This window comes from Euprymna scolopes, chromosome 10 (assembly GCF_053919585.1).
Source record: "Euprymna scolopes isolate OS-2025 chromosome 10, ASM5391958v1, whole genome shotgun sequence".
Lineage (NCBI taxonomy): Eukaryota > Metazoa > Mollusca > Cephalopoda > Sepiida > Sepiolidae > Euprymna > Euprymna scolopes.
In genome coordinates this window covers 20,866,065-20,886,890 of record NC_136491.1, presented here as the reverse complement: position 1 = coordinate 20,886,890, position 20,826 = coordinate 20,866,065, and the positions used below count along the sequence as shown (strand labels likewise).

The following is a 20,826-nucleotide window of genomic DNA, read 5'->3' as shown; positions in this document are numbered from 1 at the left end:
ATCAAGAATGTTATTGTGTTTTGTTCTACTCGGCGTTGTCCAGGAGCAATAACTGTAAGATTACAGTATTACATTTAAAATGGATAGCTCTGATAAATGAATTAAAATAATACATCAAAAAATTAAAATAATACATCAAAAAAAGACATGAATTTACTGGGATGTTCTGTTACGTGGGTGGAGGGGGGAATAAGATGAGGTGTATATATTCTTGTGTATTTGATATCTATATAATTGTATGATGGGTATGACTGTCTTCTGTGTGTACACATGTGTGTAACAGTCATGTGTGTGTGTGCGCGCGTGTGTGTGACACGTATAAGAAAATCTTAAGACACATTCCTTTTTCTCGTTCTTGGTCAGTGCACCCTCGCGACGATACATGCCTGTTCCCCAAAAACACAACTTGATTTTATTGTTTGGAGAAGACTTTATTTGCATTACATCTTAGACAGGGCCACTGCATCGATTCAGATTTTTTTTCTTTTTTTCGTTTTTTCATCTTGAATCAAGATTGAATCAAGAACTGTCTGCGATTCCTCAATTTCTCTAGACTCTAAACTGTGGAACTCTTGAACTGACTAGAAAACGCATGTGTGTCCTTATTTTTTATATTTGGGGATGGGGTGTGTGTGACTGATCTCCGACTGAATGCACCTGCAAGCCAACGCATCCACAACACATCAGAGTGTTGTTGGGTTTGATGATTCTTAACTTTTTGAACCCCATCGCACTCAACGCCATCCCACACTAATAGCGCTATTCATTTCCTTGACTCTATAACAAGAGGAGATAAAGAGAAGGTTGAGGAGAGAGAATAAAGAATGTAGGAGGAGGAAAGAGAGAAAGAGAGACAATTTTCAATAAAAGATGTTGCACATACTATTCAACTTCTATTTTGTCTATGTAGCCCAGTTATTTATATTAATCTTGTAAATATATTTCATTTCAGGTTTACCTCAGCACTCGGAGAGGCGCTTGGATCCTGAACCGTGTTTTTGAAAAGGGTTTTCCGCTTGACATGTCTTTGACAAAAAGATCCGTGAAAACATTTGAACGTCTGCTACCTTCATCACTTCTCAGATGGTATACTCACCATCGATTGAATCAACGTTTTGATCATGACCTTTATGGGGTCAAGCCAGAGCATTATTTCAATAGCCAGCATCCAACAGTCAATGATGATCTGCCAAACAGGATTATCTCAGGACGTGTTCGGATCAAACCAGACATCAAAGAGATCAGTGAGAAGGGTGTCTACTTTGTTGATGGAAGCTATGTGGATGCAGATGTGATTGTTTTAGCCACGGGCTATCAAATCAAGTTTCCATTCATCCCCAAATCTGTGTTTGATATTCAAAATAACAAAGTTCAATTTTATAAATATATGTTTCCACCTGACCAAAAAAAGAACACACTAGCCGTCATTGGTCTTATCCAACCATTGGGAGCTATCATGCCAATATCGGAACTTCAATGTCGAATCGCTGCACGTGTTTTCAAGGTAAGATGTTTGTTTTTTAAATTGGTCATTTATTATGTTGGATATTGGACAAGTATACAAAATAGTTGAGAATGACATGAAATAAAAGGTCAGCGAGGATCAAATTAATGAACGTGAGGTGTGGATTGATTGATTGCAAAAAGTACTAGAAACAGATATGATGTCACATGGTTTAAAGAGAGAGTGTGAGAGAGAGAGAGAGAGAGGAAGTGATCCATTTGAGGGCATACAGTGTGTAGACATATAAAGTGAAAGAGGCTGGCAAATATATTAATTAGTGATTTTGATCACTCTTTCCCTCCCTTTGCCACTGACCCATGTCAGTGATTCAAAAGAAAGATCAAATTGAATAAATATCCACTGTCTTCCATCAGTCCTTGTCAATTGAATGCCTACTAGATACCCTCCTCAAGTGTTTAATGTCTTTCTCAACAAAGTTTTTTTTTTCAGAACACTTTGGTACGAGGATACTTACAAGGAAACCCTTCAAAATAACCGTATTTGCAGCACAAAATGAGATTTCCTTGGTATAGCTATCCTACATCAGCTGATACAAGGAATGGTACACCATTCTCCAGATGATGCCATTTATAATTACAACACTAAACTGGATACTCCCCAGGCTAAGGATTTTTATCTTGGGCCCCTAAAATCAACAGAGATTAGACCATTCCTGTAATGATCTGGTCCCTGTTGATTTTGGCATGGGAGTTCAGTTCTGTTCAGTTCTAGTAGGTCCACCCTCCCAGGCTTTGCCTTCTTTCTTTGAGAAGGGGTTAGTTTATTGCTAATCGCCTGAGGCGCCCTCACTGGGTAATGCTGACGGGGCTTCTCCAGACACTTTTTGCAAGTCAGAGTGACCCTCTTCGGGGGCGTTGACTTCTCAATCCCACTTTCTGACCCTAGTGTCTAAGTTCTTGCAGTGGGAGAGAACTAAACAGCCTCCACCAGACTAGATGAATTCGTTATCCTAGAATCCTGTAAGTACAAGAACTGGTCAATGGAGGAGAGGAAGATTAATGGTATTATCATTTTACTTAATGTTTGAGAGGTAAACCAGACGTTTAATGGATTATTCAAATATTTATGTATGTCATATAAAGATCCAGTGTTAGGGGGTCCTTTGATTTCTGAGAACTTCGATTGGAGTAAAATGAAATAAAAATTCGAAAACATTTAGTAACAATACAATTTATATATAACAATTTTTTCATTGTATTTTTATTTCCTCTAAAAAATAAAAAGTATTTCATAAAATTTCCCATACTGTGACTTTGTTCTTGCCTTAAATATTGTTTTATTATTTTTTTTTTTCTGTTTGATAGTGTCACTTCAGTTTTATTCATTTGTTTACAAACCCCAATTCAACTGTACGATCAAATTACTAGCTTAAAATGTGTCGCCATAAGGCCTTTTTCAAATCATAAGCTTTATTTACACAAATGTTTTTTTTTTATTTGTTTAAATATTGAAAATTTTGCTTAAAATAAAAATTAATTGAAATATAATATCAACAAAGTTGAATACATATTTTAAATATAAAATCTCTAACATCTCAATTTACAAATTAATTGAAATATAAAATTTGCAAGTTGAGTAACATTAAGTTCATTATATTTAAAAGTGAAATTGTTTGTTTCAGGGGGACATGACTCTGCCGTCTGCTGATAAAATGTGGCAGGAAATTAAAATGAAGGAAGAAATACTGGCAAAATCATACGTGAAAAGCCCACGGCACACCATCCAAGTTGATTACATCAAATTCATGGATGAATTGGCAGAATTGTGCGGCTGTAAACCAAACCTTTGTATGTGGATGTCTTGAGTTTTCTTTGGATTTTTGATCCCTTGTTTCATGTCTGTTTTTTTCTTTATTACAAAAAACTTTATTACTTGATCTTGAGTTCGTTTGAATTTTCACAATTGTGTCCTAAATTTTGTATTAGTTATCTATTTATTATCTAAGTGTCTTAGATATAGATTGGCAATAATATTTAAGTGATGAAAATCTTTTTTCTGTCAATATACTTTTTGTTTTTCCATCCAACGCAGACCTAAAACAAAAACCAATTATGTAAACTCGGTATTGTTTATAGTAAAAAACAAAAACACTGGACTAACATTTTCTCTGACTTAGTCTTGGCCGATTTTCTACTTAAACACTGGATCCTGACTTAAGAAGTATTCAAGACTAAACGAGATGATTTTCTATTTTAAATTCCACACAAAAAATATATTTTTTTAGTTTCATCTTAAAACTTGTAAATTTATTTTGTGGTTCCATTTAATAATCAAATTGGATGAATAAGCACAGGTTCTAAGGATTTTACTACGATAATCATATTTAAAAAATCAAAGCACTTTAAGTTGAAACTGAATATCTTTTCACATGCATTAATAAATAATAATCTACATGATATATTTGAAGAGTTTTGAGCAAGTCTCTACAATTATATAAAAGCAACTTTGTGTGTGAGTTCATTCCTTATAGGTTCTAAAACGGCTGTGTCAATTTTTATGAAATTTCACATGAAGATACTTCATGTGCCTGGCAGTGTTTTTAGATAGGTTTTATATTGGAATGTCTTTGGTAAGTATAAGATACTCAAAATAATCCGATGAAAGAAGGAACAGGCGATTTTGACCAAAGTTAACACCTTTACACAGCCTAACATCACAAATTGCATTTGAAAAGGTTTATTACTAAACAAGCTGAAATGCCTGGCATATATAATCAACAGTAGGTTCTTTGATATGACAGGGCTGCGTTTAAAATGAATGTTTCTGTTTAAAACACAATTGCACCATGATACTTGACTTTTAATTTTAAACTTAAATCCAAGCCATTATCAGCACACAACCAGTAATGCTAAGCATATAAAATCAAAAGTAGATTCTTTGATACGACGGCGGCATTTTCGAAATAAATGTTTCTGTTCAGAACACAATTGAAGCATGATATTTGACTTTTACATTTTAAATTTTAATGCAAGCCATTATATATAAAAAATAATTTTATAATATCAACAGTAGGTTCTCTACAGTGCAATGTAGACTACAGTATATTGTGAACTAAATCACTGAGAGGTGTGTGAAACTTCCTCGAGGTGCACTGCGATGGGTTCCTTATTAGAGTAGGAAATCAATCGATTTGATTGAAAAATGAATGATTTCACTGATTTTGATGACAATATGGGCATGTGAAACATTCGTTGATTAACATTCAATCCCGGGCAACGTCAGATCACCTTGCTAATCTATATATTAATATGATAGCGTGTGTGTTACTTTGTGTGTCACACTTACATCTTTTTTCTTTTGATAAATAATAATTGTTTGTCCTTCCATTTCTTGTGATAAATAATTTTGCCAAGAATTCTTCATAAGTTTTGATTTCGGTTTAAATTATAGATGATGGCACTTAAGGCATCTATTTTTTTTATAAATGATTTTACCAAGAATTCTTGATAAGGTTTGGTTTCGATTTCGATTATAGCTGATGGAACTCCAGTGATCCCTTTATTTTTTTTCATAAATAATTTTATCAAGAATTCTTCATAAATTTTGGTTTCAGTTTCGATTATAGCTGAAGGAACTCAAGCTGATGCACCCAAGTCATATGGATATATATATATATATATATATTTTGAAATTGCAACTTTATAATATATAAAAATCGATAGAAAATTAACTCTATAATAATATATACGAAATCTGCAAGAATTAAAATATCATTATAGATGATGGCACTTAACTCATCTATTTTTTTATTTTTGAAATCACTACTTTATATTGTTTTTTAACGGTCGTGATTATTTTATTAAATGGGGAAAAATAAATAACTCCTTTTTTTTTTAATTGTTTTATCCTTTTTTTTATTGTTCTAGACTTGCTTAGATAAATATTTTTAGAGTTTTACCAAAAGGGCTAAAATAATATCATGGTGTCTTCATTCATAAGTTTTGGTTTCGTTTTCGATTATAGATGATGGCACTCAGCTCATCTATTTTTTATTTTTGAAATCATTGTTTTTTAACGGTCATGCTTACATTATTAAATAGGGAAAAATAAATAACTCGCCTTACCATGATGGTGTCTTCATTCATGCTGAATGCCCACAGAATACCCAGCGGCAATATATTACATATGAAAGATGCCGCTGTGGAATTTCCACAGGCCCCGCTAGTAAATTTATAAATATGTTAACATCATAAAACTGCCATTTCATAAGTTTTTTTTTAGTTTTTTAAGAACCACTCTCTATTTCTTTTAAAAGTTTTTAGCCGTCCTTATGAGGAATTTGGTTATGAAATTTGGAAACCAATCAAGAAAGTCATAGCTTTAAAGCTTCATTTAGGCTTTATTTTATTTAAAATAACCCCCCTTTTTTGTTGTCTTAAAAATATGACTTCATGACTTCAATATAATGAGTAGTAAAATTTAAAAAATTATTTTTCATACCCCAACTGGTCCTGCATATGACCTTAAACTATATCCAGTAGTGAGGCCCCAGCTTGCGGGCTTTGGGGAGTGTGGAGCCACCCTTTAATTACCATTGCTCCCAGGTCCACTCTGACCCGGAGTGGTAGTACCTGTTAGGGTCCCAACTATGGGTTAAATAGAAACCGACTTGAAAACAACAAATATATTCTATGAAAAATTTTTTCTTCAAAATCTTTGGATTCAGCATTAAATAACCCGAAAAGAGTTGATATGATGTAAAACAAAAACAACCAAATCAAGCCATACCCCAACTAGTAAATAAATCAATCTTTTTATTCTTTCATAATTGTATGTTTTATAATTGTACTAGTGAGGTGTACCCAGCGTTGCCCGGGTGTTTGGAGGTGTGTGTGGAAACTCTGTGGGTGGGGTGGGGGGATGGGGGGGGGGGTAAAAAAAAAAAGTAAGTATGAGGATCGAACCTGAACCGTTGAGGCAAAGTTGTAAATTAAAGCGGGAAAATGAAAACGTGCGACGTTAACCATTGCCCCACCGCGAGATGCTAACGGAAACACGTTTGAATTTATTTAATTGCTTGGATTTGGCAGGTGCCCGTTTTAATGAGTTAATGAGGTCAAGTTTGACTGCGGGATTTTTATTTTCCCAAGATGTTATAGGAAAAAGACTAACCCACATGCAGCAAGCGACAAATGTTGAATATTTATCTTCCCGAAATCGAGCAAATTAAATAGACAGGTGAGCTTCGTTGTTAACTGTGAGATATTACGATTTATATGTAATATAAAAAGTTTTAAAAAGTTGTGAAGCGACCGACTGAAAAAAGCCTTTTGTAGACATACAGAAAAAGCGAACACACATACATACATACATTTTCACTTTTATATTTATAGATGTTTTCTTTTTTCTGTAGTACCAGTTTTTAATTACCTCATCTAAAAAAAATATTGTTTCTGTTTTAACAAAAGTCAATAGTTTGACTTTTTCGCTAGCAGCATTATCAGTAATTATTATCTGCCTAAGAAAATAGATTGTTATAATCTATCTCTTACAGGGTTATATTGAAAGACAAAAAGAAAAAAGAAAAGCAGTTCTTCTGCTTTAAATTAAAGTTAATGCAATTTGTATTTCTTTCATAATATATTGGCTCCTTTAAGAAATACTAGATTTCAATTATTCTCAACTTTCAAACTTTACTTCTGGTTACAAATGACTTTATAAAATAAATCCCCCCCTAAATAAATAAGATTTCACATTTTTAGATTTTAAAAATCTTGGCAGAAAAGAAAAACAATAATTTATAGTGGGGGGGGGGGCTGTTTCACATATAAATTTAACATAAAATAATCCCTCATTATTCGGTCATTTTTGCTTTTTTAAGCAGTTAGTTCTCTAAATTCTTTTGATATTTTCTCAAGATGAAAAATTATTGTAAAAAAAAAAAAATAATTACCATACCACTAGCCATAGGTTTAAGTAACAAGCCCACTTCTTAAAAATGACTTCCCTTGAACGTGTTATACCACTAATCCTAAATATGAATGACAAGTTTACTCTCTTAAATAAAACTCTTAACTCTATCTCAAACTCTAGATGCATGTGGCAAGCCTGTCCCTCTTAAAAAAAAATATAACTCCCTTAATTCTAAGTCCATGTGGCAAACCCTTCTGTAACCTTCCACTAATCCTAATTCTCCCAACAAAATCTTAAAACCGCACATAATTGTCCAAAATAAAAAGTAGATCCTCATCAAAAAAAAAAAAAAAGTTTTATTTTTTATATAAAAGTGGTTTACTGCTCTAAAATGCTAAAATGGCCCCAAAACTTTATATCAAAATTTTTATATTAAATGAATACTCCACTCCAAATTCTAAAATAATTGTTTTTTTTTTTTGTTCTTGTTTTTTTTTCTGACAAATTTATCAGGGTGTTCATGCTTAATTACCTAAAAAAGGTAGGATCTCATATTTTTGTGAGGTAATGGGAGGCAATTTAGAAGAACGTGATAATCTACCAAGGAAATCTTGCAAGATATCCTTTTTTAAACAGTTCTAGTATTTATTGCATTTCGGTTTCTTGTACATAAAAATGCATTGCAATTCAACTGAGTTCTGTATTGTTTTTTAATAAATGCATGGTATTTTTAAAGTATTACAGTAAATTTATGTGCAATTATTGAGGATTTGGACATTTTTGGAGATTTTCAGTTGCATATTCTGATTCCTTGCACAAAAATACACTTATAAAGCAAATTTCATTGCTTAATCTTGTATTTTAACAAAGATATAACATTTTTACTGAAAAAGTAGTGTAAAAATGTGACAAAACTCATATGGTCTAAAAGAGGAAAAAATATCCAAACATCAAATAGTCATAATTTCCTTATTTTTAGTCAGTTAAAAAATTTAAAAACGTTATTTTTTTTATCATTAAGCTATGTGTGCCATTATCGAGATACAATAAGTAAGGAGGCGTACAAGTTCACAAGTATCAAAAAAATAATAATAAAATAAACAAAATAAGAGAAAAAGACAGAAAGCACAAACTCTGACACATTCTGTAGATATCAGTTGGGCTTGGGGTGTATGTGTGACACCATTGTGGGAAATGACCCTCTGAACATCTGCTGCAGTGTTCATTGATTGACGTCAGTTCATCTCAATCTGCTCCAAGCCACAACCTGCCTTCTATTCTCCCAAACTGGAAAATGTCTTCAACTGCCACAAACTCAAAACCATCCATAAACTATCTCGAAATTTTTTCAACTGTACCAGAATTCACTACCACTCTTAAAACTGCCCATAAAATAACTCTAAATATATTGACCTTTCTGTCTGATCTTTTGTCCACTGTACCTTGATTAGTCATTCTATTTCAAATGGCTTTTGTGTACCTTGGTGAATCACTTCCGGTTATAATCAGCTAACGTACTTTCGGTGTAGCACTACTGGAAGCAGTGACAAGACCAATCAGTTCCTTCTCTTTTATTGTTCTTCCGTATTTCTGTTGTGAAGCGATTTATTGAAATAAAATATAAAAAAATGAAATTATTGAAAAATATACAATAAAAATTAACAAAATTATACAAATAGCACAAATAGCACAATTGGTCTTTATTTGCACTTTTAATAACAAAATTAACAAAATAAATTTTTTTTGTTTTATTTGAAATTTTATAAAAAGTATATGTTTATGAATGTATAAAAATATATTTTTTTAATTTTAGAAATAAGTTTTTTTATTTGAATTTAAATATGTTTATGAAAGTATAAAAATAAAATTATTGAAATCAAAATAACAAAATTTCAAACATAATAATAAAAAAAAAAACCTATCCCAGACATAATATTCCGAAAATAGTTGGCTTTGATTATTCACAACCACAGATGAAAACATTAAGTATTTGTGTCAGGACGAAATTATAAATTTCTAAAATCATGCAAGATAATCTAGTAGAAAAATAATTACAAGTAAAAATAGAATTTATCAAATTATCAAGATTTTATTGTCTATTTTAATGTGAAAAAGTTGTGTAACCAATTCAGTATGACAAAGAAGGGAGATAACCCTTTACTTAAATCGAGTTGAAGGTCCGCCATCTTTAAGCACACTACCAGATAAGCATCTGGTAACGTAATTGTGGCTGTTTTTTTTTTGTTTTTTTTTTTAAATACTTCTAAAGCATCATCTACTGGATCATTTTTTATAATTTTTAAAATTTATACTAATTTTGCCATAACACGCAAGTACCTAATGTTTTCACCTGAAATGTGTTGGTTCAAAAGATTACTAATGTAAACATATGCAAACATTTCCTTTTCCTCTTTTTTTTCCCCTCTATCAAATTTTCTTTCATCATCTTCTTTTCTCCGAACAGGGAAAATGTTGCTGGTTGATCCCTATCTGGCTTTGTTTTGCTATTTCAATGCTTGCACACCATACCAATACAGATTGGTCGGCCCTGGCAAGTGGAGTGGAGCCAAGGATGCATTGTATAACCAATGGAATCGAACAGTATCTGGTCTGAATTCATCTTTTAAACCAACTCCAAATACTGCAGCTTCCAATTTTCTTATGGTGGCCATCTTGTTTATTGTGGCAGCTTTTCTGCTGAAATTGATGTTTTAATTCAAACATTGAAGAATTTTTTTTGTTTTTTATTATAATTTGTTCTTTATATTTTCTATGATTTTGAAATATTTCTTGACTGTTAGTGACTTTGAAAAACAATGACAAGTGAGGTATTTCCTGTTTTGATTTTCCTGTGCCAAACTAAAATTTCTTTAAGTCTTCCATTTTTAAGCAAAATTCTGCAATTCTTTTTATCTAAAAAAAAAAGTAGACTTTAATTTTAATTTCGTTAAAACTTCTGCCTTTTTGATAAGAAAAATTTGATTTTTTTCATTGTTTTTAATAAGAATTTTTTTTTTCTTTTCATTGCTTGTTTTAATAAGAAACATTTGATTTTTTTTCTTTTCATTGTTTTTTTTTTATAAGAAAAATTAAATTTTTTACTTTTCATTTATTTTTGATACAAATTAGATTTTTTTTTCATTATTTTTTAAAGAGAAAATTTGATTTCTTTTTTTTTCATTGATTTTTCTTTAAAAGAAATTTTTTTCTTTTCATTGTTTTTTTAATAAGAAAAAATTGATTTCTGCCAAATCACTAGATCTTAACCTCCTTATTTTTTTGCTGTTTGACTAGATTGTATTTCTCTTTCTCCTCTCTCACTTTTATTTTTCTTTTCCCTTCTATTTTTCTCTCTCGATTTTTACTTTCTTAGTTGGAACTGGTTGCAGTTGGTTAGAAAAAAAGGTTTGCATGCACATGGGGTGGGTGGGGTTGTATTTCTGTTTCTGTCACATGCCTGATTTAGTAAATATAAAAAAAAAAAACAGGAAAATAAAGAAAAGCGAACGTAAGAAATCACATAAATAACCCTGTTTATATGCTAAAACATTCAACAACAAAAAAAAAACAAAAAAAAAAACCAATCCATTACATGGGCGCAAACCTGAAACCAGGACCCCGATATCCACTGTTCCACAACATCATTGAAATTAACGTTGCGTTTTTTTTGTTTTTTTTCTCTCTATTTAAACCAATTCAAGAAAGAACGCAAGACGCGCATGCGTGGTTGCTAAAGTCGGTTTAAAAGGAATGATTTTTTGCGATACTCCCTTCTCCCTTCTTTTAAACGATCATATCTAAACGAAATAATTGACCGTTTTTTTAATTGTCATATTCGACCAAGACATTGCTCTTTCAATTTAACTAAATAAATATATTTTTATCTACTTTTATTAATTTTTAAAAAATGTTTTCCAAAACTGCTGATTTAAAAAAAAAACAAAAAAAAACTTCAATTATATTGTTGTATGAAATTATGATCCTAACCGCCTTATTTTTATTTTTGCTGTTTAACTATATCTTCTTTTTCTTTTTCCGTTCCCTTTTATTTTTCTCTCTAGATTTTTACTTTATGTTTCAACCTTCTTTCGTCACATACCCGATTTAGTAAATATAAAAACAAAATTTAATCATATAACAAATATATTTTTATCTACGTTTATCATGTTTTCCAAAACTACTGGGCCCTGTCGGTGGGGCATTAGAATACACCGACTGTTCCCCTGCAGAGGGTAAAAGTCCCTCAATGGGGGTCCTGGATATGACCTTAAACTATATCCAGTGGTGAGGCCCCAGCTTGAGGGCTTTGGGGAGTGTGGAGCCACCCTTTAATTACCATTGCTCCCAGATCCACTCTGACCCGGAGTGGTAGTACCTGTTAGGGTTCCAACTATGGATTAAATAGAAACCGACTTGAAAACAACAAATATATTCTATTAAAAGTTTTTTTCTTCAAAATCTTTGGATTCGGCATTAAATAACCCGAAAAGGGTTGATATGCCGTAAAACAAAAACAACCAACCAACCAAAACTACTGATTTTAAAAAAAGAGATATTCAATTGTATCTTTGTATGACATTGAATCGAAAATAAATAATTTGTACCCATTAATCTCCATGACACTGGTTGTAATATTGACGCAACTGCATAAAAAAAAAAATGAAATATTAAGTGGGATTCCCATGTTTATTTTCTTTGTAGACCACTTGAGATCTACATTATCACCTATGCACCCTATATACGGATTAAAACCAATAAAAATATATTTGTCTACATGAGCTCAGAAATAGTGAAGATTGAATGCTACATATTAGTGTTGGGACGATTAATCGGAATCGAGAAAATCAAGATTTGTGAGGGTATCGGAATCAGAAAAAAATTGATGCCTATTTTCCGATGCCAAAACGATTCTTTTAATTGTCTTTTTTTTTTTGATTTTGTTTAAAGCAAAATCTTCCATTGCTGGTAATAAGGATAAAATAATGAATATTTATTGATTTTAAAGCTACCAGTAAAACTAAAATCAATAGATCATCCTCCACAAGTGTATTTTGATTTTAGGAAAATATCTGCACATTTAACATGTTTTTATGCAAATCGGAGAAAAATAACAATCTTATAGCTAAATAATTAGAGATTTATAAAGAATCGGAATTGGTAATTGTATCGAAAGTGGGAATTTAGCACCGAATCGGTAATTGTATCGGAATCGGTAAAATTATTGGAATCATCCCATCACTACTACATATGCCGTGAACATACATCTCACAGCCTAGCAGGAAATTAATCGATTTGATTAAAAAATGGGTGATTTTGATGGCAATAAAAATATGAGAGTGTGAAACATTCGTTAATTAACATTCAATCCCAGGCAACGTCGGGTCTGTCTGCTAGTATATATACAAATATATATTTTGGAGTGTTTATATGTGCGTTTTTTTTTTTTTCTGCTTTAACACTGGGGAGCTTTAGTATCTCTCTCTTATCTAATTATTTACTTCTAAATGAAATGAGTGCGAGCCTGTCCTTGTTTTATCGTTATTTCCATGGCAGATGTTCGTCTGAACTCCAATCTCTGGTCCCCCCTCGCCAATCTTTCACGAAAAACACCCGTCTAGCTGAATCCACTGTGAAAAATTTCCCCCACTCTATATCTGTGTCTAAATCAAAACGCGGATTCCATGAACAAAGCTTCTTTCTTAAAACTGCACGCCTGTGGAACTCTGTTCCGTCTGCCTGCTTCCCTCCGGACTACAACTTGGTTGTCTTCAAGTCCAATGTTAACAAATTCCTAATGAACCGCCCCCTTAAGTAAACATTTCAACAAATCTCCTCACTAACGTAATGTACTTGCAATAACCCTTATCCCTGAGTGGCTTCCGGGCCTTGATAAGTGGTGATCACTGTGTAAAAAAAAAAAAAAAAAAAAATGAGTGACGCACAGACAGAATAGATAACATTCTGTTTAGAATATCAAGTTGTCTACATCATTGATGATGTCTCATTCACACGGCTTGAAAAACATGATGTCATTCGTCATCGTTTGACTCCTGTTTTGTCTATCGTTTGACCTATTGACCCCTGTCTTACTTTCACGTCACCCATCTTTCATCAAACCTTGGGAAAAATTCTGCTTTACAGATCTCCTTTATCATGAACTCTGTGTGACCCTTGCCAATAGTCATACAAGCTAACTTAATCGCCATCATGTTTAGGGTCCTTAATATATAAGAGTATGTCTTGCAGCATGGCTCAACAATGCATACGAACCAAAGAAAGCATCATTTATCCATATTACATATTCTTTTTATATTTATTATTTACAATATAATTATTTATTATATTGAATAGATTTCTATATGGACCCCTTACTTCTTATGATAGACTCCCAAAGCACAGTTTTTTTATTTATTTTTTTTCAAAGAAGTCAACATTCATCAAGGCCCAGAGGCCACTCGAGGATAAGTGTTAAAGATTGTACAGTAGTCAATGGGACAATATAGTAATCGTTAGTAGTGTAAGTTTGGTAAGTAGGGTTACTTAAGGGGAACAGCTCATCAAGAGTCTCTGCTTCTGTGGATACCTGACGATCCAAGTGGACTCTGGTTGGGAATCTTTGGGTTAAACCAACTTATTTAGAATATATGAAAAGAGTCTGTTCGAGGTTTCTTAAAAAATTCAGTGGATACCAATAATGATATGAAACTGCAGCACTAACCTGCTTCCTTTCTTTACCTCCTCCTTCCCGTCTCTTCCTCCTCCTTCTATTCTTTACTTCTTCCTTCCCTTTTCTACCTCCTCCTCTTTTCTACCTCCTTCTATTTTCTACCTCCTCCTTCCCTTCCTTTACTCCTCCTTCCCTTCCTTTATTCCTCCTTCCCTTCATTTATCCCCTCCTTCTCTATCTCTACCTCCTCCTCCTCTTTCCTTTACTTTTAATATCATTATTTACAACATAATTATAAACAAGTTGCAGCCACTAATCATCAAGAAACATTTGTCTACATGAGCTCAGAAGTAGCAAAGATTAAAAACTACATATGCTGTGATTTTACTGTAATCGTTTCAAAAATCTCTATTATATAAAAGGAAATTAGTCTGTGTATGTGAGTTCATTCCCTATGAACTCGAAAACGGTTGGGCCGATTTTTTTTATGAAATTTCACACAAAGGTACTTTATGTACCTGGCAGTGTTCTAAGTAAGTATCAGTAACTGATTATTGAATAATCCGATGAAAGAGCGAACAGGCGATTTTAACCAAAATTAACATCTTAAATCCCCCAACATCACAAGTGCATTCCTGAAGTTTTATCATCACACAAGCCAAAAGCCCGGCACACAAAATCAATAGTAAGTTCTTTAATATGACAGGAGCACGTTCAAAATGGATGCTTATGTTCAAAGCACAATTGCACCATCATTCATTCTTAACTTTTTAATTTTAGACCTAAATTTAAGCACAAGCAGTAAGGCCAGGCATATAAAATCAACAGTAGGTTCTTTGATATGACAGGGACGCATTCAAAATGATACTTGATTTTTTTCGTTTTAAACTTTGATTTCAGCCATTATATATAAAAATAATTTTATAAAATCAACAGTAGGTTCTCTACAGTGCAATGCAGGCTATAATGTATTGTACACTAAGACTGCCGGGAGGCATGTGAAGCTTCCTCATAGTGCACTGCGATGGGTCACCAACTAGAGCAGGCAATTGATTTGATTGAAAAATGGGTGATTTCGATGACAATAAAAATATGAGAGTGTGAAACATTCATTGATTATCATTCAATCCCAGGCAACGTCGAGTCTCCCTGCTAGTATATATATATATATATATATATATAATTTTGGAATGTTTATGTGCTGTTTTTTTTATGTGTTTTCTGCTTTAACACAAGAGAGATACTAATGCTCCCTAATCTAATTAGTTATTTCTAAATGAAATGAGTGATGTACAGACAGAATAGATAACATTCTGTTTAGAATATTGGGTTGTCTACATCATTGACGATGTCTTATTCACACGGCTTCCATAGAGAGACAGATTTGAAAATCTTTTTTTTTTTCTCGGCTTGAAAAACATGATGTCATCCGTCATCATTCGAGTTTAAAGAGTGTTAGTAGCATAAATTTGGTAAGTAGGGTTACTTAAAGGGAATGGCTCAAGAGTCTCCTTAAAGCTTCTGTGGATTCTTAATGATCCAAGTGGACTTTGGTTGGGAATCTTTGGGTTAAACCGACTTCCTTAGAATACATGAAAAGAGTCTGTTCGAGGTTTCATAAAGAATTCAGTGGATACCAAATTTTTTTCCAAATTAAGTTATGAGGTAATATCAGTATGAAATAAAAAATGAAATGAAACTGCGGTACTAACCCTAATGCGGGTTTAACTTGCTTCCCTTCTTTACCTCCCCCTTCTCTTCTTTACCTCCTCCTTCTCTTCTTTACCTCCTCCTTCCCTTCTCTTCTTCCGCCTTCCCTTCTCTTCCTCCGCTTTCCCTTCTCTTCCTCCGCCTTCCCTTCTCTACCTCCTCCTTCCATTCTTTACTTCCTCCTTCCCTTTTCCACCTCCTCCTCTTTACTTCTTCCTTCCCTTTTCTACCTCCTCCTCTTTACTTCTTCCTTCCCTTTTCTACCTCCTCCTTCTCTTCTTTACTTCCCCCTTCTCTTCTCTACCTTTTCCCCTATTTTAACTCTTCCTTCTCTTTATCTCCTCTTTCTCTTCTCAACCTCCTCCTTCTCTTTCTCTACCCCCTCTTGTTTCTCTTATCACTCTCATTCTCTATCTCCACTTGCATTCATCATTCTTCACACACGTACATATCTTTTTCCATTTCATTTAAGCTTAAAACATTGGTTTATTCAATTATTTTTCATTTATCTTTCTAACGGTTTATGTGAGCAAGAAATAATGTCACAATTAACAGATAAATTTTCAATGTTAAACCTACAACATATGTGCCAATGTTTGTTTGACTTCAACGCTGACTTAAGTTTATATTAAACGCTGACTTAATTTTATATACAATCAATCTGATGAAACTTTAGATTATCATCATTCACACACATCTAAGATCATTCGACATTTATGCAGATGACATCGTTAATGATTAAGACCACTCTGTTTCTCTCTCTTCCAACCTGAAGCACAACATAATGCAATGGGGAAAACAATCAGTGCTATGATTAAATGTATTCCTTTTCCGATGCTGCTGATTTGGGGTGCCTTAAATGTATTTGATCCGAAAAAAAAAAAAAAAAAGTATTATTTTTGAATCAAAATGCTTTAAAACCAGAGTTGTTTTTGAACTTTTCTTTGAATTTTATATCTTACAAATAATGATTGAAAACCATTTTTATATAAATTCTGCTAATAAATTATATTTTATGACCGTTTATAGAATTCGAATATTTTTTTACATTTTCTGAAATAAAAATATTCTGATTACATTTTTGTCTTTTTTTTTTTTTTTTTCATCTTTTATGAATTTGAATATTTGATCTAAAATTTATTGTTGCACAAATTTTGAGAATATCTTTTTATCAAACATGTTACAACAATGTGTGTGTTTTATTACATCAATAATACAGGGTGACCCAAAAAAACGGGCCCCAACTCTAATTAGGCCCCGTTTCTTAGTATTTTGTTCAAACGAAATTTAACATAGTGTATTCTTTGTCCCAGCTCCCACTGGGGTCTTGGTGTACTCACGGTCGTTGATTCTGCCATGTCCTGTAAAATAAGGGCAATCGGTGAATAAATAATGGAGATACCACGTTTTTTTTTGGGGGGGGGGGTCAACCTGTACAACATGTGATCAGACAAAATGATATTAGTTATTATTACTAGTTACCAGTGTTAATTTTTTAATGCTGATGTAACATGAAAGTCATATTAAAAACAACATGAAAATACATGAGTCTATAAACAAAGGATGTATATATAATATACAGGCTCCTTCAGTCTTTGACAGACTATGGATATCCACAAAGAGGTTCCTGCACGGGAAATTTTTTGTGGCAGGTGGTGCGTAATCTCTAACTATACCTCTCCTGAGTCGACATTGTTAAATACCAGTAGCAAGTGAAGTATATGTACAGGACGACTGGAAACAAATGCCGATATAAGCGGAGCACATACAGCGCCTAGAATTCTCAAATGGTTACCCATCTGGTACTAACCAGACTCAATGTTGCTTAACTTCGGTGATCTGATGAGAACCTGTGTGTCACTGCGATTATGCTGTGTGTGTGTGTGTATATATATATATATATATATATATATATATATATATATATATATATATATATATATATATATATATATATATATATATATATATATATATTATATAAAATATGACTTGTAAATAAATTAATGATCTTGACAAGATATGAAAATCAAGTTAAAACCAACATAAATTTATAAACAAAGGATGTAATATAAAAGTATGAATCGTAAATAAAAACTATATTGGTTTTCATACAGTATCAAATGCATGAATTGTTACGAGGACAAAAGAAAATGTATGAATGCATGGAAATTAAAAATATGGTGATTTTTTCTAATCACGTGATTAATGACCAAAGGTTGTTTGCACTCATAGTAAAAGTGTTGGAGAGAACGTTTGTATAGATCATGCCAATAAGAGTGTTAGTTTCGTATTTTAATTTTTGATAAAGCATACCAAATCAGTGCCAAAGTTAAAGGAAATAATTTTCTTTCCAAAACCTTTTATCATTAAACCGTTTATTTATTTTTTAACATTATTCTAAAATTAATTATTTGAAACATTATCAAGTGAAAATATTCAGAAGTAAAAAAAATATTTTTTAATTTAAATTTTTGCTTTAATTCTGCTGACCACTAAGTACCGAATTTTTAAATTATAATTTTAGAACTCATTCAATTTATAGGCTAATTTTACAATCTAAATTGATATTACTCCAAAGACCTTTTTTTTTTTTCTTTTTTTTTTTAAGGAGCATCGTGAAAGAAAACAAAAGTTAAATTAGATAATCAGAATCAAATATCGATTTGTTAGATTTCTAGGTTAATTTTGCATTGTGTACATGGCTGCAATGTCTGTCTTATCATATTAATGATAGTAAAAGCTTTTGAGATTCAAAATAAAACAGGAAACGAATCGTTTTGAACTAATAAATTTAATTTCAATGATAGGCATTCTAAACATTGTGTTCTATGCTGTGAATATTTCATACAGTCACGGAAAAGATTAAACAAAGAAATAAACGCAGATTTATAAATTTTTTCTATTTGCTGTATTTATAATGAAGGTTTTTGCATATTAACGTTGCCAAATATCTTCAAGTTAAGGTTGAGTACAGATGTCATTGTCGTGTGATGAAAAACTCTGCATCTTAAAAAGTTTATTCTACAAACTCAACACATTCTTCATAAGTTTAAATAATACACACCATATTTAGAAATGAGAGTATTTTAAAATTCTATGTGGATTTTGTCTTCTTGTCTAGAAGGAATGATGGAAGGGTGCAGAAAACAAGGTAAACCATCGAGATAATGACAACACGTTTGTGGACTTCCAGATCAATCAGCTGACCAAAGTAGTGGGAGAGAGGGGGATCTTGGAGATAGTTAATACATGATAGAGCGTATTCAGCAGTGTATGGAGAAAAGTGGAGATGATGATGTAGACGTGGTAGTTATGAGTAGGATATCATCTGTTGACCCATGAAAAAGATTGATGGTGAGGTCCTATTTTAAAAACTGGACAAATTCTTCATAATTTTAAATGAAATATTTTGAAATTTCAACATTTTGCACATTTCGTCTTCTTGTCTAGAAGGAATGGTGGAAGGGTGCAGAAATGATCACATGATCCTGGACTTGTAGACATTTAATATATAATAGATCGAATCCAATAATATGTTGAGAAAAGATGAGGATATATGCATTCATGTTGAATCCACTTTCTGGAGGTTTTTTTTTTTTGTTGTTGTTTTGTTTTTTTGCATGCTAAATCACTTTATTTTATGAATAGTGCATGTTTGTGGCCAGTGTGATCCGGGCTTTTCTCTCCTGATGTCTAGGATGGAACGATAAATTTGCCACCCTAAAGAAAACAGCACTATATAGCTTTATTTTTAAACTTTTATTGAAAAAATCAATTCGGGTAACTTGATTGCGTAGTAGAGTTGTCATCTATTCAATGTTGTTGCATTCAGCCTTAATCACTGTCTTGATACAGGTTTGGAACTGGGAGCATGCCTTTTCCACAAGCGCCAGCAGGAGCCTGACATATACTCGCTGGATTGCAGCAATCAGACTGGCTTTGGTGTTGTGAGAGGTCGTGTTAGTGATGTTCTAAATGTATGACCAAACGAAGAAGTTCAGGTCGGGGGGAGCAGTGAGAGAAGGATGCAAAGTCATAGTACTCCTGAAGCTAAGCCTGGAACTTTTTAGGCTTATGGACCGGTGCCGAGTCCTGCTGCCACACCTATGGTCTGCCAGAAGCCACCTGATTGCACCAGGAGATCATCGCACTTTTCAGCACATCTAAGTACACTTTGGTGTTGACTTTGAATATGTGAGGTGATATGATGTGGCTTTTACTTGAAACCACACCAAAGACCATAACCGTGGTCGGAAAATTTGTTTTCATCACCTTGGGCATGTCCCTGTAATCCGTAGCAATCCAGCGATGCATTTTGAAGGTGTTGGCAATGGTCCTGTTGTCATAACTTGGATCGGTAGAAAGTATGAGTTGTACAGCAGAGCATCTCCTATCTCGCTCATTAAACATTGTGTCACTTTCAGACATGATGGAAGGCTCCAATCATTCTTGGGATTTGTACACAACTGGCCAAGTAGTAGATGGTTGGCAAAAAAAAAGAAAACTGATTTTCATCAAACGGAAATGGAATCATGCCGTCTTTTCTAGAGCGACAATTGTATCGTTCCACTTTGTATATCAAATCTGGGAATCGTTTCTCAGCTCAAGTTATAGAAAAGGGCATTTTTTTTTCAAACAATTGAAAATCTAAATTACGAATGAAAATGATTGCAGTTGCAACCGCTGTCCATAGCAGATAAAAAAAATTTTAATGCATCTTGTCAGGCAGACACTTATCGTAAAGCAAAACTAATCTCATAGGTAATAAAATAACGACAATTTGTCCTTGATATAAATACTAGTATGATACCTGCTATCCCCTCCTTGCAGAAAAGAGAGGGTGGATCCATTCCAATCACAGTGGCACGCTTATTATCACCACACCCAGTGAGAAGCAAACGATGACAAAGCCAGAACGCACACTTACCTTTTTTTTTTTTTTTTTATAAAGATTATTTAAATCTATAATCGTAGCTAAAAGAGATGGGATTAAGTACAAAGAGAATAAGGAAGGTGGGGAGGGGCATTAATCACTGGATTAGACTTATTACTACTGCCACTACCTTGC

At 32.8% G+C, this 20,826-nt stretch overlaps 1 protein-coding gene and 1 long non-coding RNA gene across 2 annotated transcripts in view; one reads left to right on the top strand and one right to left on the bottom strand.

Moving 5' to 3' along the window:
* Positions 1–11,328, top strand: part of LOC145285847 (flavin-containing monooxygenase 5-like) — a 28,004-nt gene extending 16,676 nt beyond the window's left edge. The window contains exons 3-5 of the mRNA XM_080134289.1: positions 953–1,504; positions 3,147–3,312; positions 9,843–11,328. Coding sequence (XP_079990415.1) covers positions 953–1,504; positions 3,147–3,312; positions 9,843–10,093 — 969 coding nt within the window. The 3' untranslated portion in view covers positions 10,094–11,328. The remainder of the gene's footprint in view (positions 1–952; positions 1,505–3,146; positions 3,313–9,842) is intronic.
* Positions 11,329–15,768: 4,440 nt separating this feature from the next.
* LOC145285849 (uncharacterized) lies at positions 15,769–16,106 on the bottom strand. The gene is made up of 2 exons (XR_013869083.1): positions 16,020–16,106; positions 15,769–15,985 (listed from the first exon to the last, which is right to left on the bottom strand). It is a non-coding gene; the product is annotated as an uncharacterized LOC145285849 (long non-coding RNA).
* Between the last annotated feature and the right edge of the window lie 4,720 nt (positions 16,107–20,826).